The 26888-nt window shown below is 46.1% G+C and overlaps 1 protein-coding gene across 11 annotated transcripts in view; it reads right to left on the bottom strand.

Annotated features, from left to right (window-relative positions):
• AMOTL1 (angiomotin like 1) overlaps positions 1-26888 on the bottom strand; it is a 176372-nt gene that overhangs the window by 11603 nt on the left and 137881 nt on the right. For all 11 annotated transcript variants that reach the window (XM_033862129.2, XM_073808288.1, XM_073808289.1 and 8 more), the window contains 4 exons: positions 13217-13362; positions 9687-9836; positions 3743-3933; positions 36-161 (listed from right to left, as the gene is read on the bottom strand). In XM_033862129.2, coding sequence (XP_033718020.2) covers positions 36-161; positions 3743-3933; positions 9687-9836; positions 13217-13362 — 613 coding nt within the window. The remainder of the gene's footprint in view (positions 1-35; positions 162-3742; positions 3934-9686; positions 9837-13216; positions 13363-26888) is intronic.

Genomic DNA, 26888 nt, shown 5'->3' on the forward strand with positions numbered 1-26888 from the left:
GTGGAGCCTGGTGGCCGTGCACAGCTGTCCCTTACGTGTACTCCATGTCCTGACATCTCCTGGTGGCCTGCATCACTTCCCCCTCCTCCTGCCAGATGTGGGCCTCCAGCGAGCTCTCGCCATAGCTGCCGTTCCTCGAGTGGTTGATGATCGTGGTGTCCCTGGCAACACAGGATACACACAGAGAATGACGCTCGTGGGGAGGGGTCCAAGGGTGCCACACTAAAAGTATCTCTCCACAGACTCCTTCAGCCCTTGCCCTCTCCTAAATCCTGGCCAATTCTCTCCCTAAATTGCTAGAACTAAGGTAGTATCTAAGGAAAACAAAATAAAACCCCCAGATCCAAATCCCCTGCCCCTTCTACTGATGACATTGAATTCTAAGCTATGTGGCGTGCTCTGAATACAGACACTACTGCACATCTATAGGTTTAACCTACTGACATGTGGATACTGATATTACCACAATGGTTAGTATTTCTATGCTTGTAACCTTCCATACTCACTTCTCCTTTCTCACTTTCTCAATCAGAGTTAAAGTTTTATTTCTATTTCTCACCCATATAGCAGCTATTTCAAGTATGTTACAGTCAATGGGGACTCAGTAAATCCTTGAAACGGAGACTGGCCCTCCCGGACAGCGAGGCTCCGGCTGAAGCCCCCTTCACGTTCGCATTCGAGCTCTCACCGCTTTTATGAGCCCCTGCCTAGGATTCAGCTCCGTTCAGAGCGACAACCGTGCTGGGCAGCAGGGCACAAAGATGAGGAAGACACACACCCTGTCCTTGGAAAGTCTAGTCGAGGGGGTAGAGCGAGGGGAGGGACAGACAGAGGGAGACTGCAAAGCAGTGTAGCCGGGAACAGATGCCTGACTGAAAACCACTGGTCAAAGGTAACTGTTCCTCCTGCCACTGGTTTTGTCAATTTAATTACTCCTAATTAACGACGACTGGTAAAAACAAGATAATTGCGCCATCTAAGTGATCCAAGTATGTCTTAGGCTGAAAGGCCCCAAATGTCTCTGATCAGTGAATCTTAAACTAGTAAGAAATCATCCAGCCAAATATTTCACATCCCTTTAACTTCATATTCCAGTGTTACGATCATATTCATATTTAAAATCTTACAGCTCTTTTCTAGAACACGCAAAAAAGGGGGCCTTTCTTTTGTCTCTTTTCACAACAGCTATCCATGAACGAGTGTTTCCTTCATGCCTGGGCCTGCGTGAAGCATGCTACCCGTGGTATCTCGTTTAGTTCTCTCAGGAACTTGTGCAGGAGGCATTACTATCCTCATTTCAAGATGAACGAATGGGTGACCTTGCGAGAACACCCAGTTAGTGAAGGTGGAAAGGGATTCAAATCCAGATATCTCTGACTCCAAAGTCCACGCCCGTAACCGTCACTCTACGCTCCCAAGTCTCCTGTATCTTCATGAAGAAGGCCTCAGCAAAGGTACATGAATGATAAAATAAACCAGTGAAGAGGGCACATGTGAGAATGAGGCTAAGTGCAAACTGACTGAAAACAAATCAGAAAGCCAAATGACACAGAAAACCAGCGAAATGCTTTAAACATACTGACAAAATTATAAATTCACTGCATGGTACACAAAAATCATCAATATAGGAATTAGTGGCCAGAAACATTTTCAACCGATTTTTTTTTGGAGAATTTAGGTAGAGCTGGAGACAAATTTAAAAATTCATGTTTATAGTGTCAAGGACGGCAGGTACAACTAGACGAAAATGACTTCAAAGGTAAATACACACAGCTCTCAGAAAAATATTACATTACTTTGAAATGCTCAAAGAGTTTCAAAAGCTTCTCCACCCACACAAAATAGGCCCAGCCTCTCAATCTTCTGAACAGTGGTGCCAAAATGCACCGAGACGGCAAAATCAGTTGGTATACAAATATCACTGCCTGTAAACATGAAGTATGTAGCAGTAGCTGAAAAGTCACAAAACTAATGGCCGGAAATAGCCATTTTTACCAATTTTTATGTAGCCATTTAGACCTAGGCAATAAGAGCTTAGAATTTTGACCTTTCTCAAAAATTCTTCCGTTTCCTTTTCTCCCTTTTTGTCCACAGAAAAGCAATGCTGAACTATAGAGGTCTTCTTTGAAAAGAACATTAAGATTGGAGCTAAAAACATGACCTCCTCTGAACTGATTTTTCCCAAGACTGTGGGAAGCAGTGGTCGGTAGAGGGGAGGGTAGTTCCCCATGGAACTGTTAGATGCTCAACAGATACATGTGGAAGCAAAGAATGGGGGAAGGCAGGGATGGTGGAAAGGGTCCCCAGCCATCCATCCATCTATCCATCCAGGACTTCAAACAGAGCAGAGGAGGAGAGCAACAGGGCTGGGCAAATCCCAAAGGATTAGTCTCTGAGGGCAAGAGGTGTTTCCCCTGCTCGAAGGATGACGGCCAAGGCTGGGCCTAGCACAGCGTGAGCGGGGCTGACCATCTGTGCACTCTGGCTGGTTCTACTCACGACATCCCCCCACCCCCATCCTGTGCCCAACCAGGAGTCTCATGCCTCAGACCAGTTCCTTCCCCTACTTCTTTTACATTCAAGTCCCGTTCATCCTAGGACCCCAAGCATGCATTGATCTGATAAATCAAAAGAGCTGAGACAACAATGACCCATAAAGGCCCTGGGTCACGCTTCCAAGGTAACGCACTTACATTGTTATTGGGGCTTTAGTGTCCTCCCAAGGGAATATGGTCTGGTTTCCTGCTCATAACCAGACAAGAATTATAATTTCCATTTCAGAAACTGGGTAAGTTCTGAATGAAGTGACACTCAGAAAGGCTGGTGCAGTCACACACCTATAGTCCGCAGCAGAGGGACAATTCAATGCTCAATATATTGAATAACTTATGGGTGAAAAGCAGGGCTGGTAGAGCGCACAGCCACGCAAGTCAGGCGAGGTCCAGCGGTCAAGGGAAACTACCTGCTCATTCAGACAAAGGTAGAGCTTAACGGGATTATTTTGTGAACTATCGAGCATTCCGAGCTAATTTTTAAAGAAGAACTAAGGCTGTGTGCCTGCAACAAAGGAGATAAAGCAACAGAGGTAATAACTGACAGCAGCAGAAAACGACTGCAAACCAAGTGAAATCAGGCTTTAAGTCAGACCAATTTCAACACTTACTACCAGTGTGATCTGGAATAAACCACTGCATCTTTCTAAGCCTCATTTCTTCACCTACAAAATGAGGATAGTAATAGTTCCCACTCTCAGGGCTGTTATGAGGATTGCATATTCTTGTCTGGTCCATGAAACATACCCACTGTTTCAAAGAGCATAAAGTATACTTTCCCAGCATCAGTCTTAAAGATCACGTAGTACTCCGCTGTGTGGATGGAGTTGAAATTATTGAATGAATCCCTCTTGTTGGGCTCTACTCTATTTTAAATGTATTGATGTTTTCAACCACACTGGGATAAAAACTTATATAACTTCAGGCACTTATATAATATAATGGTTTCCTTAAGATAAATGTCGAGAACTAGAATTTTGGAACCAAGGGAGAGGTACATATTGCCAAAATCATCCTCAGAAACATTATACCACTTTGCTCTCCAACTAGCACCACAGCCACTTTATAATTATTTTTAACTGTTCTCACTCCCTGGGATGCATCCCTGAACCCCTCTGGACACTCTGTGTTTTACACTCTGTGTTTTTCCAGCTGTGCTTTTCCGAGCAGCACAGTTCCACGGGACTCACCTCTCGGCCGCTGCAGTGGCTGCAGCGTTCATGGCGAAGTGCCGGATGGCGCTCTCCTCTACGTACTTCTGCTCCCACTTGGTCATGTCAGCCTCCAGCGCCAGGATCCGCTCTTCCTTCTCCCTTACAAGTTCCATGAGGGCCGGGGCATTGTATTCCGGCAGGCTGGCTGGCTGGCCGTTTCCGTGTTTCTGGAGATGCGAAAGAAGTAACATCTTTTTTTTTTTTTGGCGGTACGCGGGCCTCTCACCGCTGTGGCCTCTCCCGTTGCAGAGCACAGGCTCCGGACGCGCAGGCTCAGCGGCCATGGCTCACGGGTCCAGCCGCTCCACGGCATGTGGGATCTTCCCGGACCGGGGCACAAACCCGCGTGCCCCGCATCGGCAGGCGGACTCTCAACCACTGCGCCACCAGGGAAGCCCAGGAAGTAACATCTTCATGCTGAATCGGGACTATAAAGTAGACCCTGGGTGGGCAGAGTAACCCACGTGGAGCACGCACGGTTCACCCAGATCCCGCAGCACATTCACCCTTGTTCCCTTCTCCAGCACTGATGACCCGAATGCGGGTGGATTCTGACACCATCAACCTCTATCCCCACTTGCTCTATCTCATTTAATTCTCCGGGAGCTCTATAAAACAGAGAGTATTATCCCAATTTTACAGATAGAAAAACCAAGCTGCTGAGAGACTGAATGAACTATTCCTTGTCTCTAAGCTGATCAGTAGCAGGGTCAGGGTTCAAATCCGAGTCTGTCTGCCTATATCCAGCTTTGCATGACAGGAAGTGGTTTGTCCAATGTCTTCCGGTTAAGTTATACCAAGAGCCAGAACAGGAACAAAGTTTGGCTTCCTGGTCTAGGGCACTTTCTCCAGAGTTCAAGGAAGTGATTCAGCTGTTTGCTTCCCCTGAGGCTGGGAGATAGAATGTGAAGGTACAGGAAGTGGGCGTGAGATGCCTTAAGGGCATGCTTGCCCAGCCTCCCATCTGGGAAACAGAAATTAAGACCTGCCCCAGATGGAAGCCCAACAATCAAAGAGGATAATAAACATGAAAGCACTTAATACACTTTAAAGGGCTAAAACCAAAGTACAGTGTTACCAGAAAAACCTCTAAGGCAAGTCAAGCTCATTTTCCAGCCCCTTCTCTCCATCTGTGTCCATAAGAGAGAAGTGTTATTCGGATAACACAACACAAAGCGGCTGTGTTATCTGAAGAGCTCATGAGCTGAGGATATTCACTTTTCAGATTTTCTCCCTTCTAACTCTGGGATACTATTTCCTCTAAACAGATGACTTAGAGGACAAGGAGGTTTGACTTTCTGGCCAGTGGTAGAGATGGGTCATCTCGGGAACCCGGGGTTAGGAGACCAGTCGGGCCTAAGCTACTCAAGGGGAGAACGATTTCATCCCAGCTCTTCTCTGTCCTGGGACGTGCATTCCCCTCCTATTTCCCAGTGATCACAAACTTGAAATGCAGGGTTGTTTGCAAGGTGAGAGGTACCTTTCACCCTGAACCGCATAAATTACCCAGAGCAACAGCTGGGCATTTGAACTGCACTGCTGGAACCTAATCCCACCAGACAGAAGAGAACAAACGGGCCTACGGGCTTTTTGTAAACCATATGCTTCTATTTGATTCTTGAAAGCTACAAATACAAGTCATTCTAGGATCCAGTGGTAGCTGGCCAGTGGCCGGCATTTAAGCCGGAATAGACTGGAAAGCGTGTACCTGTCCTCTTCAGCCTGCATAGGAAGTCACCGACCCCATCAAGCCAGGCACCCGGCCTCAGGGCAGGAGGACAAACAAACCAGTCCACTGAGATGAGAAACTACCCTGCTTTGAGAAACTTTCCAAGACAAAGATCCCACAGCCTCACTTAGCTGCCATCTATGTTTTCTATCCAAATCCCTGTGTTGCCACCGGCTGGCGACCTGCTCAGGTCCTTAAGAGCTGTTTAAATAAATGCAAGAATTTAGATACTCAAGAGTTCAGAGATAGCACAGTCTAACGGGTACATACATTGCCCAGAAAAACAGATTAAGGGTCAGGCAGGCCAGCTTTTGCTGCCCGTTCAGCTAGTCACCAAATATTTACTAGGCACGCACCCTGTGCAGGGGATATACCACAGTGACCAATACAGATAAAAATCTTTGCCCTCAGCGTGTTCACCTGGGAGAAAGGCCTAAATTTGCTACATGACCTTGGGCTGGTCTCTTAGCTGCCCTGGGCCTTGTTTTGCCCGTCAAGAACATTCCCCACTTCTTTCTTCTACCTCCTAAGACTACTGTGGAAGTAAGACGTGAAAATTACTTTCAGCTCTTTTCCAAAAAGAAAAGATTGTGAGTTCTTAAAAATGTTAATTTCCCTTCCTCTTTTACCATTATTTCTATTTCACTTCCCCCCAACTTCCAGGAATGCTTAAGTACCACACTTTGCCTCCCAAAGTAGGGGGAGATTACTTCTAATAACAGAACCTGTTCATTGAGAGCTGCTCTTTCCTGCTGGTCCTAGTGTCCTGACCTATCTTCCCTCTCCGACCTTCTCAGTCCAGCCACACTTGTCACTTTTTTTTCAATGGGATTGGAAAAGTTGGAGTAACTTGGGCACCAAAGATGCCCTAAGCCATCAAATGACCCTGAAGGTAATGAAGAGAAGAACAACAATGATAGTTATTCTTCCTTCACCAAGTGCTAAGTGTCAGGCACTGTGTAAGTACTTTGTGCAGATTTTCTTATTTTTAGTTACAAGTATATGGTAAATATAAGTTATGTGCCCCATTTTAGAGACAAGGAAGTGAAGGCTCAGAAGGATCCCTTTTGTAGTAGGAGGAGAAGGCAGCCTAACCCCCGAGCCTATGCTCTGACTCAGTTCACGATTCCATGCCACTCTGCTCACCTCCAGCCTACCCACCCTTCTGGAAGGTTCCAGAAGAAATAACTTGCAGGAGTAACTGGAGCTCACTTGGGGGCTCTGTGTGGAGAGGGCCGGGTGGACAGGCTCAGCTGTGTCCTGGCGTGGGCCTACGGCAGAGCCCTTGTGTGGGGTGTTGATTCAAAAGTGCTCTAAGCTGTTCTCTCAATGGTCCCTTCAGAATGATTCTCTATGGGAAGAGGCAGGCAGTGTGGGCTCACTGCTTTGTTGAGGGGAGAGATGACAAGGGGCTTTATTTATTTTGTGTGACCTCAGTATGCCTTCTAATGGGGTCAGGTAAATGCCTCGGTGACCCCGGAGTAAAGGAGCAGTGTGCGAGGTGGGTTGCCCACATCCGGGGTGGACACATGTGTGAGCTCCTCAGACTAAATAGAGGGAGCAGATCAGAGAGGCAGAGTTTCTCGGGTGACCCCACGCTCCAGGGTGGATGCTGGTCACCCCTGCTGGGGGCCAGCGGAACTGTGATCACCACACTTGTCCACAGACTCCAGGCAGGAGTTGAACCAAACTATAGTATTGGCCATGTGGAACTATTAAGGTATTTTGGTGGACTTCTTTGTAACAACACTTTTGTCTTTTCTGGTTATAGAATAATGGATGCTCATTGGTAAAATGAGAAAACGAAGTATTAAAGGAAAAAATAAAAAATAATACTCATCTTTTTAATGAGTAGGCAAACGCAGGGAAAAGTAGGGAGATCCCCAAGTGCCTTTCATAACAGAAGAGACAGATTAACACTCTCATTAAAAAAAACAATTGTAATATTATTTTAAAGAGATGCTGGGCAGCAAAGTTCTGTTTAAAGATTGTCTCCCCCACTCTCTGGTCTCATGTCAGCCGTACACATCTAGGGATCTGCTGTCAGCTCCCGAAGACAAGTCCAAAATGCAAGCCACGTAATTCCCCAGGACAGCCCTGATTCTGAAACTTCTGTCCTCCACAGGCAGCCGAAATCTGACAGCATCCTTTACAAACAGTGGGAAAGCTGTGTTTGCTGCTCTGAGGAAAAAAATGGGCCTGAGTGTGTGTGGGTCTGAGTGTGCATACGGGAATGGTCCTCTGTGGCAATAGAGAAATTTTTCAAATAATGTTTCATTCACATTTCTTCTTGATACACAACAAGGATAATGGAGCTGAGTCTGGTTTCTTTCATCCCCCCCTTTTTTTCTTAAAGAAAAAGACATCTTGCAAAACTAAATGTTGATGATAATGTACAGGAAGACATTCTTATACATTTTGGATAAATTGGTATATTTACTTTGTAGAGTGATCTGGCAATATCTAGTGATGTTTTGCATATCCATTTGTTATCCAGAAATCCCATTTTTAAGTATATCCTCTTGGGAAGCTCTTACATTTTTTTGCAAGGAGACATGTAAAAAGGCAGCTCATTAGAGTACTGCCTGCAACAGCAATACCACTGGCACAAATCCCAAAAGCAATCAATGGGAGAGATATAGTTTAGAATACGTATAGTAGCTGAAATGAATGAAGAGTCTGTTTTCATAGCACTCAAAATAGAAGATCCAGGGATAAGTAATTTAACTATAGGGTGTGGGTGGCACATTAACTGGAAAAGAACATTCTTTTTCGCTGTAAATACTGAGATGTGCCCATTCTGTCAGCCAAAGACTCCTAAATACCCACCAGGTGCCAGCACAGTACCAGACACCGGAGAGCCTGCCCTCCAGTTGGAGAACTTCAGATCTCAATAACGGAGCAACAGAAAATGGCTGAAGGGTGGCCCTGAAATGCCAGAGAATGCGGCACAGGTTAGAAGGATCAGAAGTCCAGAGACAGACTCACTTTTCCCTGTGAGCTATCAACTAAGCCAAGTTGGTAGGGGCCTGGGTGGGCTCCTTGATTTTCTGGGCAATCTCGCTAACACCTCCATCTCCAGCCAAGTACATACGCCCAGAGGGAACTGTGTGCGCTGCCATGAGAAAGGGCTGAGCTGGCCAGAGCATATGCTTTCAAGTGTTTTCAAGTGTTTCAACCATAACCACTATGCCCTATCCACCAGATAATTCCATGGAGTCCTGTCTCGCATTTCCCTGGTTCCAAACTTAGAGCACACTCTTCACCAGCTGCACAGAGGGCTTTGCCCACCACGCTGGCTGATGACACACCAGGAGCCCTTGACCCGCTTGTAACGGAGCCCGGCCCAGCTATTGGACTTCTCCTCTTGCCAAGGCCCATGAGGACCCTGGGCTGCGGTGTTTTACTCTGAGTTTATTTGCAGCTGAATTACATGAACAGCTGTTACCAGGAGAAACAGGGAGAGGCAGAAGGACACGGAACTCATGGCCAATATTATTTTCTAGGGATAGTCCTGACTCCTTCCTGTCCTTTACCTCTGAAAACTCACTGATGATCAGGTCCTCCCAATTTCACCCCCGTTCTAGGTCCCCCGTGGATTCCCACTGTCACTACACCCTAGATGACACTAACAGCTTTCGGGCTGGCCTCCCATCTGTTCCTCCAGCCCCTCCTCTGACACCACCAGAGGGCTCCTCTCCTGATCCTACAGGAAAAAAAAAATCCAGTCTCATAACCTGACCAAAAGCCCTCCACAAACTGGACGTTGCCTCCAGCTGGTACGCTCCCCCAGCTGGCTGCCCCCAGCTGTCCTGGACCCACCACGTGCCTCTCATCTCTCTCCTCCACGCATACTCCTCCTCTACCTCTGATGCTTCCCCAAGAATGGCCAACAAACTCATCCTTCGAAGTCCAACTCAAATGTCCTCCGCTATGAAGCCGTCTGCACTCGCATTCCCCCATACCCAGCCCCCAGGGGTCACCACTTTCTCCCTGTCAAGACGTTTGTCTCTCCAGTGAGTGGACTTACTGGTTCCTCCACTGGCCTCTGTGCTGGACCACGGAGGACAGCAAGCTCTCGTTTACCCCTGAATCCTCAGGGCAGAGCGCAGAGCCTGGCGGACAGCAGGTGCTCAGCTCCGTGGCCTTCACAGAACGCATGCGCCAGACTCCGAGGGCCCCGCCCCTCACCTGCTGGGTCCTCAGGGCGTCCAGCTCCCTCTCCAGCCAGGTGCGCAGTCTCCGCTCCATCTGCTCCCGCTTCTCGCAGGCTGACTGCAGCTGGGTCAGGGCCTGCTGCAGCTTCTCGACCTTCTCCACGTATGCCTGCTTCTCTCGGAGCTGAGTGGAGGAGGAGAGGAAAAGGGAACACGGAATTTGGACAGTGATCCTCAAAGCTGGGGTGAAGACTGGGGGTGTGTGTGTCAGAGTACCTCGAGATGCTATTTAAACTACAAGTGCATGTACCTTCTCCACTCCTATCCCTCAGGTGTGCTGGGACAGAAAAGATTTAGACGAAGGCCACCAGTTACACCTAAATCAGCTGGGATGCTAGGAACTGAAGACCCTAACAGGCCACCTGCTTTCAGTCATTTATACAGCTCTGAGCTCAATCCATGGTTATTGCTGAGTCATTATAGCATCAGCAGGCATTGGAAATGAGGTTAATAAAGATTTTTTAAATGTTATAAGGAAATGCTTATTCTATAATGTTAACTGAAAAATCCAGAATCAAAAATTATATACATTAACACAACTATGCCTGCCTATCTATCATCTATGTATGAAAAAAGACTGAAAGGAAATAAAAGCATCAACTGTGTTTGTCTGTATGGCAGAATAATAATTTCTCATCTTCTTTACTCTCTTCTGTATTTTTCAAATTTTCTATAACTACCAATTACTATTAGAAAAACTGTGACGGTATATATTTATGCATGTGTACCCATTTGTGTATGTGTGAATGAGTGTGACAATATCTGATTATAGATACTTGTGGAGTAATTTCCTCCTAAAGATTTCAGAGCCCTTTATGGACGACAGCCCTGGAGAGACGGGAAAGGCCTAATGAACACGCAAACCACACAATCACTGAGGAGAGGCAAATTAAGGTAAAAATTGATTTATGTAAATGTCACATCAGGTATGGATTTAGACTCACTGATCAACCACTTCAAATTCTTACCCTCAGACTTTGTTTTCTTCCAGTTAGGAGTTGGACCCATGTTCATAGATAGATCCCAGGCACATTTCTAACTTTCTGGGGATTGGCTGGTGCCAAAAATCAGACTGAGGCTTTTCCTTGATCTGGTCCTGGGTGAGGAGACACCAGATGCTATTTCCTGTCACTCTGCACCTGGGCATGCAGATGCCTTGCGGGTGATTCAGATCCTGAGTTCAACCCATGATTGCACTGGCAAGTTGGAACATGCTAGCGATTTAAGTGTTCGCTGCAAAGGGTGGTTTCCGACTTAGCAGGCAGCCCTGCCAGGAGCAATGTCTGTGCCCTAGCCAAACCCACTGCGATAAAAAACGAGGTGCTTCTGACCTTTTGCCGGGGGGCGCGGACAGCAACTTATAGCCTTTTCTACACCTACTCTTGGGATTAGTTTTCATCTGACTCTTTCATTCACTGTGCCTTTGATTGTTTGAGGACCTACTAACTGCAGGTTCCTGCGCTAGAAAAGCCTCATCTGATAATCTATTTTGTGAGTACCATTCATACACCCCTTACCACGTCGTAGACTGTATACCATTCTCTGAGTGTGTAGCCCCTAGAATATAAGTGCCGCGAGATTTGTCTGCTTGGGGCAGAGCGCACAATACGTCCCCAAGGCCTGGAACAGTACCTGGCATCCAGTTGGTACTCAATAAGTATTTGTTAAATGAACGAGTTAATATTATCACTAACCAACTGCAAGATTCTTGGAGGCATCGATCTCTCTCATTCACCCTTGGATCAGCCTGAAGTCTAGCAAGGAGTATATAATGATGATGATGACTAGTAGTACCAGTAATTAATCGGCCAACATTTTGGAGGCACTACCATGCCAAGCTTTGTGCTTTATATGAAGTATCTCGTTGAATCCGCCCAATAACAATAGAAGGTAAACTCTTGTATTACTTCCATTTAACAACTGAGAAAACTGAGGACTGAATAGGTTAGTGACTCACTCAAGGTCACACAGCTGATACACCGCCCGTCTAACTCACGTGGTCTGCCTCTAGAGTCCAAGCCCTTAAGCATCATGGGAAGTTATGGTAAGCACTCAGTGTGAGCCATCCAAACTGAGTTAAGATCCTTCAAAAGAAACTTAATAAGAACAAGGAGGGACACTGGAAGCCAGACGCATGAGACATTTTGGAGAAGTTACATACAGTCAACCAAACACAGATCCTATATAAATATAATGACAAGAAAAGACCCATAATGCTGATTATAAAGAACCTGTCTTCAAGGAGTTCACAACTTTTGCTTTAACAGAAATATTAAAATTAAAATATTTCAAAATTATCACTTTCCTTCGCTCCATACATGGAGATGGAGCCTTGATAAGTGCCCTCAGAATAACTTCTGGCCTCCCTTCCTCAAAGCAGACCTCCTGTCCTTCAGGGGTCAAGGTCACTTTCTGTAGCAGATAGTTTCCTGTTTAGTGAGTTGCTTGCTGGTGACAAGGAAGAGACTCTGGGGCTGTTGCCTGGGATCCTCATGCTAGTATTAAAACTGTACATAGGACTTGTGGGGTTTAACGGGACAGGTTGAATGGACAAGACCCTACTGACTTAACAATCTTCCCCTTTAGCTGCATTAGCCTTGAAGTTGAAGTTTGCTGAGACACCCAAGCCACCTGGCGCCAGGAGATGTTTCCTGAAGGGACAGCTTTTTATTGTCGACAACAACAGCAACAGCAGTTGGATTAATAATAGTGCTGTTTCCTGCGAGCCAAGCACCAACTCGGTCCTGGTGGAGAATATCTCGGTCATGCCGCTCTGTGACTTGGAGTTTCTACTCTCCAACGTGGGTCTGCTCGGCCCAGCCTCACCACACACAGCGGATACAACAGGCTCCCCTGTGCTGCTGTGTCTACAGCCCGGATCCCCTAGCCGGCACCTCAGGAGTGGTCATTCTACTTCCCCAGTCAGGCTTAAAGGAAAAGTCTACTTCTTAAAACTTCATCTAAAGGCTGGATTTCATCAGAAACCACTAAACCCATCACGCTCGAGCGGCATCAACGTTTCCTGGATTGGGGGGTCATCACCTGGCCAAGCTAACTTCTGAAAATTGGAGACAGGTTTGCTGAACACCCCCCCAATCCCACCGCATCAGAAGACTTGGCCTTTTTTATGCAATCGAGAGCCCAGAGACACAGCACTTGAACTGTTAACTGAGTCTCTTTTCTCCACAGGCACCAGTGGTTCCCAGTCCTTCCATTTATGTTCAGCCTTGGACACCTGCCAGCCAGTGGGCAGCAGCCTGGGTTTAAGGCTGAGACTGAACTCTTTGCTGATGCTTATTCACGTCTGCCTCTCATCCTCTGCCCGGCTCTGGGGTGGATAAATTCTGTTTTTATTCATTTTTATTTGGGAGGTCACCTACATCGCTCCCCTGACTCAGCTCCCTTGGAGTTGGCTCTGGTTAAAGTTGCTGGGTTAGGAAACGGAAATGGAGGCCCTCGGGGCTCTGTGCACTGCACCCCACCCCCCGCCCCCCGCAGGCTCACCTCCTCTTCCAGCTTGATGACCCTGGCCTGGGCGTTGCTCAGAGCCTGGTCCAGGATCTCGATGTGTCTCCGGTGGTCCTCACTCGCGGTCCGCACTGCTGCTAACTCCATTTCTAACTTCTCCTTTTCCTTCAAGAATTCTTTGTCTAGAAGGGAGATGGGAACAAAACGACCTCTATCAGAAGGCACTCACCCTCTGGGCTCATTGCCAGTCTAAATCTGGCAAGAATTAAAAGTAAAAAAAGCATACAGAAAGTAGAGGGTTGAATTACTGCCTTTGCTCCCTATTCATAGTGGTGGTGTTTGTGAAGCAAGGATTTTCTCAAAAACCACTGTCGGGCTTCCCTGGTGGCGCAGTGGTGGGGAGTCTGCCTGCCAATGCAGGGGACGTGGGTTCGCGCCCTGGTCTGGGAAGATCCCACCTGCCGCGGGGCAACTGGGCCCGTGAGCCACAATTACTGAGCCTGCGTGTCTGGAGCCTGTGCTCCGCAGCAAGAGAGGCCGCGATAGTGAGAGGCCCATGCACTGCGATGAAGAGTGGCCCCCGCTTGCCACAACTAGAGAAAGCCCTCGCACAGAAACGAAGACCCAACACAGCCATAAATAAATTAATTAATTAATTAAAAAAAAAAGTTAAAAAAAAAAAACCACTGTCAACTATAGGTATAGTCCAGGTCACAGTTCCAGAGATGAATGGCACAAAAAGAACCAGTAACCCTGTGTTCTCAGGGACTCACTTCTGTACAACATTTACTTTAAGGCTTCAAATTAACCTTGGACCTATGATTTTCTTTCAGGCTCACAAGCTCTCCAGCTTCTACCTTCCAAACCAGTGATGGAAAGGCAGGCAATACTAACGATAATACTAACGCTCTCATTTATAGAGAAATAAACCAAGGTGCAGAAGGTTAAGCTTTCGGTCTGAGGCCAGGCGGTAGAGGGGAGCTTCAACCCGGGCCTCCTATCTCTGTCTGGGTCCTCGTGCATATGACCTGGCCTCACCTCTTCTCTTAGTTCTGCTCAAGAGAAGAAAGACAAAGTGCTCTGGATGTGGGGAAACAGCTGTCCTCTCATTCAGTGACACTGTAGCTGACGGTGATCACTGTCACTCTGCACATGGAGAGGAAAGGCTGCCTCACAGTGGCTTCCACACAGCTCTCCTATAGACTTATCCACCAATTTACTTAAGCAGGCAGGGCCCACGCTGTCATGAGATCAGTATCATTTACTGAAAACATTTCTCCTGTTACAGAAACAATGCAGGCATGCCTCAGAGATGTTGCGGGTTCCGTTCCAGACCACCGTAGTAAAGCAAGTCACATGATGTTTTTTGGTTTCCCAGTGTATATAAAAGTTATGTTTACACTATACCGTAGTCTATTAAATGTGCGATAATAGCATTATGTCTAAAAAACAATGTATGTACCTTAATTAAAAAATACTTTATTGCTAAAAAATGCCAAAACAATGAAAACAGTAACATCAAAGATCACTGATCACATACCACCATGACAAGTATAATAATAATGAAAAAGTCTGAGATACTGTGAGAATTACCAAAACATAACATAGACACATGGAGTAGCTGCTATTGGAAAAATGGCGCCAAGAGACTTGCTCCATGCACGGTAGCCACAGACCTTTAATTTGTAAAAAATGCAATAAAACAAAGCACAATAAAATAAGGTATGCCTGTATATTTTATTTTTAAGGTAATTTAGAATATTTAGATATGTTGATTATAATATGGGAAAACTTGAATGGACTTACTGTGTAAGATTAAGGGATTGGTTAAATAAACTACAGTAAACCCTACAATAGAATAGGATGCACCCATTAAAGCTAAGTAAGAGAATATTAGTGATGAGGAAAAAAATCGTCATTGTTGAAAAACGGTGGTTACAAAACCCTATGCACACTCTTCCAAATTTGTAGAAAACAGGGTGTATAATTATAAGGGTAAGGGCAACAACAACAGTTAGAAATTGATTTCTCTGTGCCCACACCACTCAGATGCCTCATACTGGTTACCTAGTCCTCCTGGCAAACCAAACTGAAACACCAAGAACCAAAGTCTGCGAGCTATACGAGCACGTGACAGTGGTTTCACTCATTCATGATTTCCTTGTATAGCCATTCATTCATTTAGCGAAGAGTTATCAAACATTAAGGACCAGCCTTATGGGCACTGAAGCAATAGAAAGAACGCTGCCCGTAAGGAGCGGGGGAAAAATGTGGTTTTGAATACAGAGCAAAGACACTTTAAGGCTGCCAATACTCAATAAACAACTCGCAATTTTAAAGCCGGAAGGGATCATAGGAAACACCCCTATCCAGTTCTGCCCCCTTTGTTTTACGGGTGAGGAAAGGAAAGCCCAGGAGCAAAGGCACTCATCCAAGGTGCCCCGCCAGCTGGGGCACAGCCAGGGCCGGATTCCGGGTCTCCTGATGGCCACTACAACGTCCTTCCCGCTGGACGGCACTGCCCTTGCTTTGTGACTTATGTTGACGGGAACAGGGTGCAACGGAAAAGCTTCGGAACGAACAGAATGAAGGAGCAGACTTGTACAGCGAGCATTGGCTGTGATGCCTAGAAATAATGGCGCCTCTCGGAAACACAACGAGGCCACCGGGATTCTGACCCAGAAGAGAGCACTACTTTTGGGCTCTTATACCCCACTGCAATGACCAACTGCCCTCCCCGCTTCTCCCTTTCAGTGGCATGAAATGCTGCCTCCGAAACTTCCTTCCCAGTGCATGGAGAACGGGCACGCAAGAGGCCTAAACAAATGGGCCAGGAGCAGCCCACTGGCTCTGGGGCCCACCATCCACTGCCACCAGGGCGGACCAGAGCATTTCACGCTTTCTGTGCAAAATTACTGACATTTGAGCACTAGCTCCCTGGGTTTGGACAACATCTGAACAGGCATGGTGCCCACTGCCCTCGTCCAAGCTCTGGAGGGCACCCGGGACTTAGTTACTCAGTGGGCAGGCCTGGGAATGAACCACCGACTTCAGAGCTTCTACCTGCTTGTCAACCTAAGCTTAACAGTTCTTGTCTTTGTTGAGGGCAGTCAAGGACACATTAATTTTGGCCAGAGGCAAAGTCTAGAGGCCAAAACCAGAGCTGCTTGCAGTTTTCAAATTGATGGTCGTAATTATTGCTGTGTCACAATGACAAACATTTGGATTTCTGAATTAACGAATACCCCTCCCCTCCAACACACATGCGCGGGCACACACACACACACACACACACACACACACACACATCCAACAGTTGCTATTCCCTTGATAGGCAGTATCATATTGTAGATAGAGAATGGACTTTAGCATCAGAAAGAACTGGGTTTAAATCCTAGGTTCACCACTTTCCAGCTCTGAGGCTTTGGGTACGGTATAACCTCTTTGAGTCTCAGCTCCCTCATCTATCAAACGGGAAAGATAACATTTAGACCATGGTGTTGTTGTGATGACTCTGTTGACGGACATGATGCATATAAAGTATAAAAGGGCCTACACATCTAAGACTTTACCTGTTTAGGTCATTATTGATGCCCTGAGCCTAGAACATTGTCTGACTCAATAAATATTGTTGAATGAATGAGGGAATGAATGAATGAATCTCTACTGTGTGCCAAGTTCATTGCTGATGGTATAAGAAATGGCAGCTCTTGTTAGCGTTTAGCATTTGGCATCCTTGGGGTCTCCTGACAGCCTTTGTTATGCAGCAGTCCACTCTGCCTCTGAAGCCACCACTCATCAGATGGCCGGTACTGACCCCGGACGTCTCTGGTTCCCTTCTCTGCCCAGGCTCCCTGAACCTCACAGGGCGCACATCAGGACAAAGATGTGGGTGTCAGACAAAGACTCCATCCATTAGCTCTGGAATGCTTTTCAGGTCTCTGGAATTCATGGGTCCAAACATCTTTGTCCTAAGTTTGGTGACTTTAGACCTCAGGCTGAAGCAGTATCAGTTAGTGTCACTCACACTGGCTCAGAACTCCTTGTCCGTGGACAGGAAGCAGTGTTCTCGATGGCAAAGTTTTAAAAACCGATGTTCATGACAATTGTGATAATAACAAAATATGCTCATGTCTATTGAATGGGTACTGTGTTCCAGGAACGGTGCCTTATATTATCCCCTTTAATTCCTCCATTTATACTATTTCCTTTAAGTTTACTCTATGAGGTAGGCGCTATTATTATTTCCGTCTTCCAGTGGAGGAACATGACATTAAGAAAGGATAAGTAACGTGTCCACAGAAGTGATGCCCGTGAGTGGGAGAGCGAGAACCGGCATCGGCCTCTCTCTAATGCATGTTCACAGGCACGGCGCTATACTGCCTCTGCTGTGCAAGCGTGCGGGGATGAAGACCCACAGAATAACAGAAGCAGGGGGCGTGGGAGAGCGCCATTGTAGCGCAGCTCACTGTGGCACAAATTTAAGTATGTCACAGATCATATCATGTATCTCAAAATACAGCAATTAATCCTCATGTGCATCCCTTTGCAAATATTAATTAATTAAGCATCTGCTACATGGAGGCATCACAGAGTACTAGATAAAAGCGTGGATCTAGGGCTTCCCTGGTGGCGCAGTGGTTGAGAGTCCGCCTGCTGATGCAGGGGACATGGGTTCGTGCCCCGGCCCGGGAGGATCCCACATGCCACGGAGCGGCTGGGCCCGTGAGCCGTGGCCGCTGAGCCTGCGCGTCCGGAGCCTGTGCTCCGCAACGGGAGAGGCCACAACAGTGAGAGGCCCGCGTACCGCAAAAAAAAAAAAAAAAAAAAAAGCATGGATCTAGAATCAAGCTTCCCAGGTTCATATCCAGCTCTACCACTTATGGTTTTGTGACATGAAGTAAACGGACGTCTTTGTGCTTCAGTTTTCTTGCCTTTAAGCGAGGATCACAATAGTACCCACTTCAAAGTGCATAGAGTAAGTACCCAGTAAATGTCAACTATGATAATGCCAAGGTTATCGTTGCTGTCAAAAAATTGTGATAAATCCTTGGGCTACATGGTGCATAGGACGGAGCATTCTGCTCTCAGCCAGGTGGGAAGAGTGTCAGGGACACAGGCAGAGGCAACGTGACCAGCTGCTCCAACTGATGCTTGCGCAGGGACTGTGACAACGCAGGAAGGACCCCTACCTCAGGCCAGGGTGTGAGGAGGAGGTGGTGTCCAGGCAGTGAGCCTATGTGGTGGGGGTCACTGTGCCCCTTAACTCCCTGGAGACATGAAAACTGGGTGTGTCAGAACCACTGGAAGATCTCCCATCTCTCTTGGGAGATGCCAAGGGTGAGTCCCATGAGCGAAACCACCTCACAGGGAAGTCCTTTCAGTCTGTTTATTAGCTAAGCCCCCTTGGGATGGATCTCAAGAAAGATCAGCCTCACACTGAACTTTTGGCTGTGCTCCAATGTATATACTGAGAATTCCTAGAACAGGCAAGTTGACACAAGGGAACTCTTGCCCAGCGTGGTCTGTTTACTCAGTGGATATGAATTACCCTCGACTGTGTGGAGCAGGGCATTGTTTAGCCTGATGGCTCCGGTCCCATTTACACAGAGGATGTCTGCTCGCACACAGTTTATTCTGGAAACCACAGCGATGGCATGGGCTTTGTAGCCAGGCCAACCTGGTGTGATCCTGGCACCTTCACATACTGGTTCACCTTGGACACGTGACTTCCCCTCTCCAGACTCCATCTCCTCAGATGGAACTAACAAGACCTATTTTGCAGGACTCTTGTGAGGATGAAAACGATGACCTGTAAAATACCTACTACGGGGCTTGGCACATAACAGATACTTAATAAACAGCAAGAGCTAAGACACATGACACCCAGGCACTGTGCCTTCAGTTTTACAACAGAACCTCATTTCCTGAATCCTTATATCAACTCCACTTGACAACTGAAAAATCGGAAGCAAGATGAGCTATGATACTTGCAACAGGTCAAATGGTAGTCGCTTTTGTGCCTCTACCCCTAGGTTAGTCTCTTTGCTTGAAAAAGAGCAGAAGTGGATGGAAGTGAGAACTGGGCCCAGAATTTAAAGATGTTCCCCTTCCATCTTACCCTGCTTTGCCAGCTCTGCGTAAGCTTTGAAGTGGACAGTCTGGTGAAAGAGTTTCTGCAGTTACTATCTGAGCACTAAGCTTGACTGCTAGCTGAACCATTGGGTGGTGGACCCCAGTAACCTCTGTTGAGAAACAGGTGGAGCATGGGCGTGGGGTCTGGCAGTGGAGGTGTCACGGCACCGTGCACTGCGCTGCCAGTTTTTAATGCGGTGCTCCAACTTATGGCTGGAGCTCATGGCGGGGTGCAAAGCTGTAACCTGGCCCTTCTCAAGGAGGAATTAATTTTCTAGGCCTTTCCTGATATAATGGGTTTTTGATGAGTTTTTCCCTAAGCCCAATATAGCTGGAGGGACAGAGGAGTCTGGTTGCCACCAGTTTGACCAAGGGGTGACTGATTCACTAGAATGCTTGGAAGGCATTTCAAGCATTTGGAGAAAGAGAGGTCTTTCTCCAAATAGCATGATATCACCTATATGTGGAATGCAAAAAAATGATACAAATGAACTTATTTACAGAACAGAAATAGACTCACAGACATAGAAAACAGACTTATGGTTACCAAAGGGGGTAGTAAGGAGGAGATAAATTAGGAGTTTGGGATTAACAGATACACACGACTATATATAGATAACCAACAAGGACCTACTGTACAGCACAGGGATCTATACTCAATATCTTGTAATAACCTATAATAAAAAAGAATCTGAAAAGGACAAAAACTGAACCACCTTGCTGTACACCTGAAACTAACACAAAATTGTAAATTAACTATACTTCAATTAAAAAAAAAAAGAGGCAAGTGTGTCCTCACCCGGAGTAGACAGCTTTCACAGTGGCTGCCCAGACAGCACTCCACTTGGAAGCATGTCTACTATACTCCTCCCTTCACAGGGCTAAGTTCTGAGCAGCCCATCTGCATCACAAAATCCTGCTCACCCTCCCCTACCCACCACTCCCATTTGACAGGATCAAACCTGAAGGGCCCTGTGACCCAAGCAGAGTCACTTCCAGTCTCTGGTCTGGGACCGTGTGAGGGGGAGCCTCTGGGCGAGAGCGGGATGCTGACACAGAGAGGCAGCCCAGCTCTGAGGCTAGTGAGCACGTCCCACGTGTGCACTAGAGAAACAGAGCAAGCACACGGTGGAGAGTGAAGACTCGAGCAGATGGACATGGAGAGGTGGATGAGCGTCCACGGTGAGAAGGAGAGCGGGAAACAGAGCCACACGGACCAACACTGAGCCCCCCAAAACCATCTGCCCCTTGATTCTCACAAACAGGCCAGCCCAGGCCCCCGGCCCCTGGCCCCTGCGAGGCCTGCACACACGTCCTGCCTGGGGTCTCCTTCACACACAAAGATACTTCTTAAAAAAAAAAAAAAAAAAAAAAAATTCCTCTTATCTGGGCCTAAGCTAGCCCAGTTGGATTTTTCTTTTTGTAACCAAAAGATCACTAAGACACTTTCTGTTGTTTCTTTACACCTCTATTCCCGTCTCCACCAAGAAAGGACTTGATAGTAATGCCTTAGGACAAGGCTGACCAACACTAATGGCACTGACTCTGGTAACTAGTCACTTCACCATGCTGATAAAATGGACTCCCTCTTCTGAAAAGATGTCTGAATAATTACTTGCCATATTATCTCTTCCTAAAATGCTTCCTCCTGTTTCTTCTTCCTCAGGATTCTTTGGCCCTGAGTTCCATATCTTATAATTCTGAGCAGCTGCTGGAGCCCATTCCGAGGGTCAGCTATGATTTATGGGGTAACTGAAGTCAGATCCTCTTCGAAGTCCTTTTTTTTTTTTTTTTGCGGTACGCAGGTCTCTTACTGTTGTGGCCTCTCCCGTTGCGGAGCACAGGCTCCGGACACGCAGGCTCAACGGCCCTGGCTCACGGGCCCAGCCGCTCCGCGGCATGTGGGATCCTCCCGGACCGGGGCACGAACCCGTGTCCCCCGCATCGGCAGGCGGACTCTCAACCACTACGCCACCAGGGAAGCCCAGAAGTACTTTCTTCTGAGGTTGTGGGAGTGGAAAGACAATAGGAAGGTATTCCAACTACTTCACTATCCGCAAAGCTATTTAGGTTCATTCTGCCTCAAAGACATGCTACCCTTGGAAGCTCATTCTTATATCCGCCCTCACCCCTTCGCCCCGGTTTGAGTGTCAAACTGACAAACCCGGAAAGAGATCCCCAAAATATAATCCAAACAGAGCACTGTTCACATCGTGTAAGAGTGATCTGTTCACATGAGGTTTATTTGATACAAAACAACACAAGAGATGACCTACCTTTAAAAGCCACACTCATTCATTCGGAAATGAAAAAGCGATAGAATACAAAGCTGACCCCATAACGCCCCTGGTTTGGCTTTTTGTTATCTTTTAAAAATTTGCTGATAAAGTTTCTCAGGTAAGGAAGCTCGTTATTTCAGGAAAGGGTGCTGGGCGCTCTGCCTTCCCTGTATGCATGTGCAAGTTGCCATGGTTCCAGGCAACGGGAGACAAGGGTTGTGAGTGGGCGACTAAATAGGTCTGTTAACAAACACAGGGACACTCCAGCCAGGGCTTGCTTTTAAATGGCTGAGAGTGAACTATTTTAAAACGAATTGTGTAATAAAGAAAATTAAGAAGGGGAGTTCAACCAGACTCTGTTCTGCAGAGCCCTGGGAGAGAGAAGGATGGGGAGAGAGCAGAAAAGGGATGCCGTGGGCCAAGTAGGAAGGAGGAGGCTTCTGACAAACACACCCCTGTCTCAACCAGAAATCTGTTCGGGTTTCGTGCGTTTTACATACTGGGCTTCCAGATACGCTTCCTTTTAAACAAGAGCTCTGAGTTTGAAAGCCAGTGGTTCAGACACTACAAGAGAAACACAGATTTGTGGAAATGGCTATTGCTAAAATGTAGGGAAGACATTTTTTTTGAGAAATGAATCAGTACGAGAAAGTGAGGCAAAGACTGAAGTGTGAAGGATTTATTCAATCTTTGTTGCCCCAAGTTAAAAGGAAAAGAGAAACTTTCCCTTTTACAAAGTATTATGGCAGCAAAATTATTCTAACATGCAAATTAGTTTCCCAGGCCCACCCTAAAGGCTACACACTGCACGAAGCTTTTCTGATTCCTTCAGTAAAACAGATCTCTCCTGTACGGGAGAACCTGCACACGTACACTCTGCTGGGGGAAAGTAGTTCTTTCACGAGTCTTTATACCATATTCTGCTTGTACTCCAGGTACAGGCTGATGTCTGTCTGACTTAGCCTTCCTACTGGGCTTACTTCATAATGTGTCTAAACCCCTCTATCTTTGTAGGACTTTAGGAATCTAAGATAGCGTGTTTCGTCTGCGAAGAAAGAAATATGACAAGTTTAGGCAACAGTCACCAAATAAGAGGATCCTATCAATACAAGATCAAATTCTAACTGGATATTTAAAATAAAATTCAAAAATGATCCTTTTCAGATGCTTATCACTGGAAAGTAACAAAGCCGAACCACAAAATCTTCTAGTAATCTAACGGAGGAAAACAACACATTTTGGTCTTAACATACTTAATTTATCTCTTGCTCTTTAATATCCAGGAAGTGAGTTTAATACCCCAAAGTGCTACTTTTTGTAGCACCAAATGTAAAATATCTCAGGTATGATTTGGTAAAATACTTATTTGAATACCAGTAAAAGCTCTCTTAATATAACTTTTTCTAATCTACTCATTCTTCATATTGCATTTTTTTTTTTTTTTTTGCGGTACGCGTGCCTCTCACTGTTGTGGCCTCTCCCGTTGCGGAGCACAGGCTCCGGACACGCAGGCTCAGCAGCCACGGCTCACGGGCCCAGCCGCTCCGCGGCATGTGGGGTCTTCCCAGTTCGGGGCATGAACTCGTGTCTCCTGCATCGGCAGGCGGATTCTCAACCACTGCGCCACCAGGGAAGCCCCATATTGCATTTTTATTTTAGAAACTATACTTATACACCCAGGTATAAATCATAGGTATTTTTTTACCTGCCTAGATTTATACATGTGTAGCCTGCAAACTCACTTGACTGAATATACACCCATTCATCCAGCTCAGCTTCCACATGTACTGTTCAACCTTCTACTTTATTTTTTTTTAACTTGAAGTAAAAATGTACTGCTACTTCTGTGTCACTGCAGACAGCGTAATAACAAATTAAGCAATGAGTTAAAAATGCCACATAAATACAGGATGCACAGGGCATTTGATTTTGACTATACACCTACACGTGAATCGATTAACAACTAAACCTGATAACTTACACTTTCTATAACCTCCACAGAAGTCCTTTTTTGCTTTCTCTTTTCTTAATACAAAAAGGTAAATAACATACACGTCTATTTCCAGGTATGACAAAGTAAGACCCTACCAGACAATCTGGCTGCCCCTGAAGAAAACAGCCATGAAGCCTGGATATAATGCAGAGAGCAATGACCTGACAGGAGTGAAAAGTGAGGCAGGCCGACAGATGGCGTGAGAGGCCACTCACTGCAGAGGACAGAGCTGCACCTGTGCTGGGGCTGGACTGTGGCCATTGTCACATTTCATGGCACTGTACACTTAAAATGTGTACACTTTATTGTGTGTACATATAGGTATATATTATATACCTATATTTGGTTTAATTAAGGCATTATTATAATATGTATAATAAAATGATACTTTCTAAATGCTCCCTTTGAAGGGCAGATATGGCTTAACGCCAAAACCTGGCTGAAAGATAGAAGTTGATGCTGAGGAAATTGTTATATCTGGGACAGAAGGGACTCAATCTACGACTGACCAGGGAGAAAGAAATGCATCACCTGCAATTATATGTTCTCCCTTCCTTAACTTCTGCGACCCCTCCCATTGTCATTTTTGTAACTTGCTTTGAGCAGATCCTTTTTTTCTTCTTCTTTCTACCAAACCACAGTCTTTGTCAGCAAGAAGAAAATTAGTAGCAGATGCAAGCTTATTTTTAATGGTCCAAGACCAAATTTTCTGAACTTAAAGCAAACACTTCGTCCTGTCAAAGTTCTTGGATTCCATTAAGATACAACTGTATGCTCTCCCTCCAATTCATGAACCGAAAATAATTTCAAAAACTAATTGTAAGAAACTATACCACAGGGTTACTCATTGTGTTCTGCTAATTTTTTATTCTTATCATCCAGAGAACAAAGAGTTTAATTTCATAGACATTTTGAGAAAACTTTTAAGAGTCTAAACTCTATGCTGGTCTCGACAGTTTTTTTTGTTTTTGTATCTGTAGTGGATTACCCAGCAAGGCCTTTTATTATAACTGGCTCTGGTTCAAAGACAGATGTAGAAGTCAGAAGCACAGAATGTTCATTCCAGTAGTTAGCACTCATTTGAGATGGCTTGAATACATTATTATTAAGTCACATTACTGGGCTAAATAATTTGCAGTAAGACTTCTAGTACAAGAATTATTTACGTTCGCTTACTAAGGCTGAATTCCTCTCTGGGTAAAAATGTGAAATCTTTCATCACCCCCAGAGCCAACAGAGATGACCTTTGGAGAAGGGGAAGGAGAAAACAAGAAAAAGGAGGTGTTCTTGTCATGGTCTTGCATTAAGCACCCAGGGGGCCTTGGACAAATCATTTGATCATCCTTGGTCACAGTTTCTTCTTTAACGAAGCATGGAGGCCATGCTAAACGAGCTCTAAAATCACGGGGAGTCCAACCCTTCCACCTCTTCCCACCTCCCTGGTACACAGGAAGTGGCTCTCCAGAGTCAGGATGCCCTGGGTTCAAAACCTGTCTTCTCCACTTACCTGCCTGTATGACCATGAACAAGTTACTTAACCTTCCTGTGCCCCAGTTTCCTGATCTATTAAATACCTGTGACACCTCCCTCACAGGGCTGCTTGGAGGATGAACAGAGAGACGGTGTACCTACAGAGGTTAGCACAGTGCTTGGCCCACAGTAAGTGCTCAGTCCGTGGTGGCAGCTGTTACTGCCGTTAGATGACCTGAACCAGGACCTGAAGGCCAGATTACAAGGGAGCACCCCTGCAACTCCACCTGAAGATAAACTTTGAACCATCAGATCAACAGCCTCCGTAAACTCTGTCGCTCACAACGGCCATCAGATGGCCTTCTAAGGAGCTCTGGTTCAGAGGACATGTGTATTACTGGTAACCAGACTTGTGACCTTTCAGGTCCTTTCCAACCCTGATATATAAGATCTGCAGACATCATCTCACAGCAGGATGCTTATGGGAGGATTTACGGCCCTGCTGGGAGAGGCACCCCTGAGACCTCACTACCCAGGCAGTTACTAGCCGTGGCTAACCACAGGGCTGTCCTGCCCAGCCCTGTCTCCATCGTGAGCTAATTGTGGATCCCCACTGGGCTAACTAAGGTTTGTGACGGCATTTGTATGTGTCTCAGTTTATCTAACGTGAAATAATCACGCTCACCCGATTAGGAATTAAGTAAAAGATGACCGTGAAACTCTCCCAGGAAAGAAAATAACAGTTATATCCTGATTTATAAATTAGGACAATTTACAAAATAAGACCTAAATACTTCTGAAGTTCTTTATTTTCCATCCTCCTTTTGCTGGGGTTTCTTCTTTCCCTTTCTCTTCCATGACCAGTGCCTGGAGCAGAGGTTCACAGGCTATGCCCTGCAGGCCAAAGCCAGCCCACAGTCAGGCCACTTGTCCACAGCTCGTCTATGGCGGCTTTGGGGCTACAGGGACAGAGTTGAGTAGTTACGGCCCCCAAGCAGAGAATTATTTACATTCCGGCCCTTCACGGAAAGAGTTTGCTGACCTATGGCCTAGAACACTGCGCATTCATGGTAAGTAGCCAATAACCGTTTCTGAATACGTGATAATGGTCATCATTTCATTCAACATCCAATAAATGTTTATTAAATGCTTCTAAGCACCAGGTACTGTGCCAGCTTCTGAAACACAGTGACCTGGGGCTACGATGGTGAAGATGATGTCAGGGTCCATGCCCTCGTGGTGTGGACAGTTTAGTACGGGAAGAGAGCAAATGATCATCCAAACACTTCCTTATTTACAGTATGATGAGTGTTTACAAAGGGAACAGGGTAGTGGCAGAGTATATAAAAGGAAGAGCGGATCCTATCTCAGGCAGCCTTCTCTAACTTTGAGCCGAGACCTGAATGTGGATTTCTTGCCTCTGAACTGCCAGCGAAAGTGAGGGGTCCCTGAGGCCACATGAAATGCAAATGGGTTTCAGTCTGGTTTTCAGTCTCTGCTTCCTCCATCCATCCGTCCAGCTATGAGTGCAAGGAACACAGAGCGTAATGAAGTTCGAGACACTTGATTTTTCAGTCCCCAAACAGGAATGCTAAGCAAATAAATAATTTTAAAACCAACAAGGTGAAAATCATAAGTCAGATTCACCTGTTAGACACTGGATATCGACACATGACCAAGAGACCGTTCTGCTATCGGCTCTGGTTTTTTAAGCACGGAAAATCGGTCTAAATTGAGGAACATTACTCTTCACACTTGGGGAGAAGATTTGATGGAACATAAACAGATGCCCTGCAGCCTGGGTGCGCAGTTGGTTGTCATGGAGGTTTGA

The sequence above is a fragment of the Tursiops truncatus genome, chromosome 8 (genome assembly GCF_011762595.2).
Source record: "Tursiops truncatus isolate mTurTru1 chromosome 8, mTurTru1.mat.Y, whole genome shotgun sequence".
In the NCBI taxonomy this organism is placed as follows: domain Eukaryota; kingdom Metazoa; phylum Chordata; class Mammalia; order Artiodactyla; family Delphinidae; genus Tursiops; species Tursiops truncatus.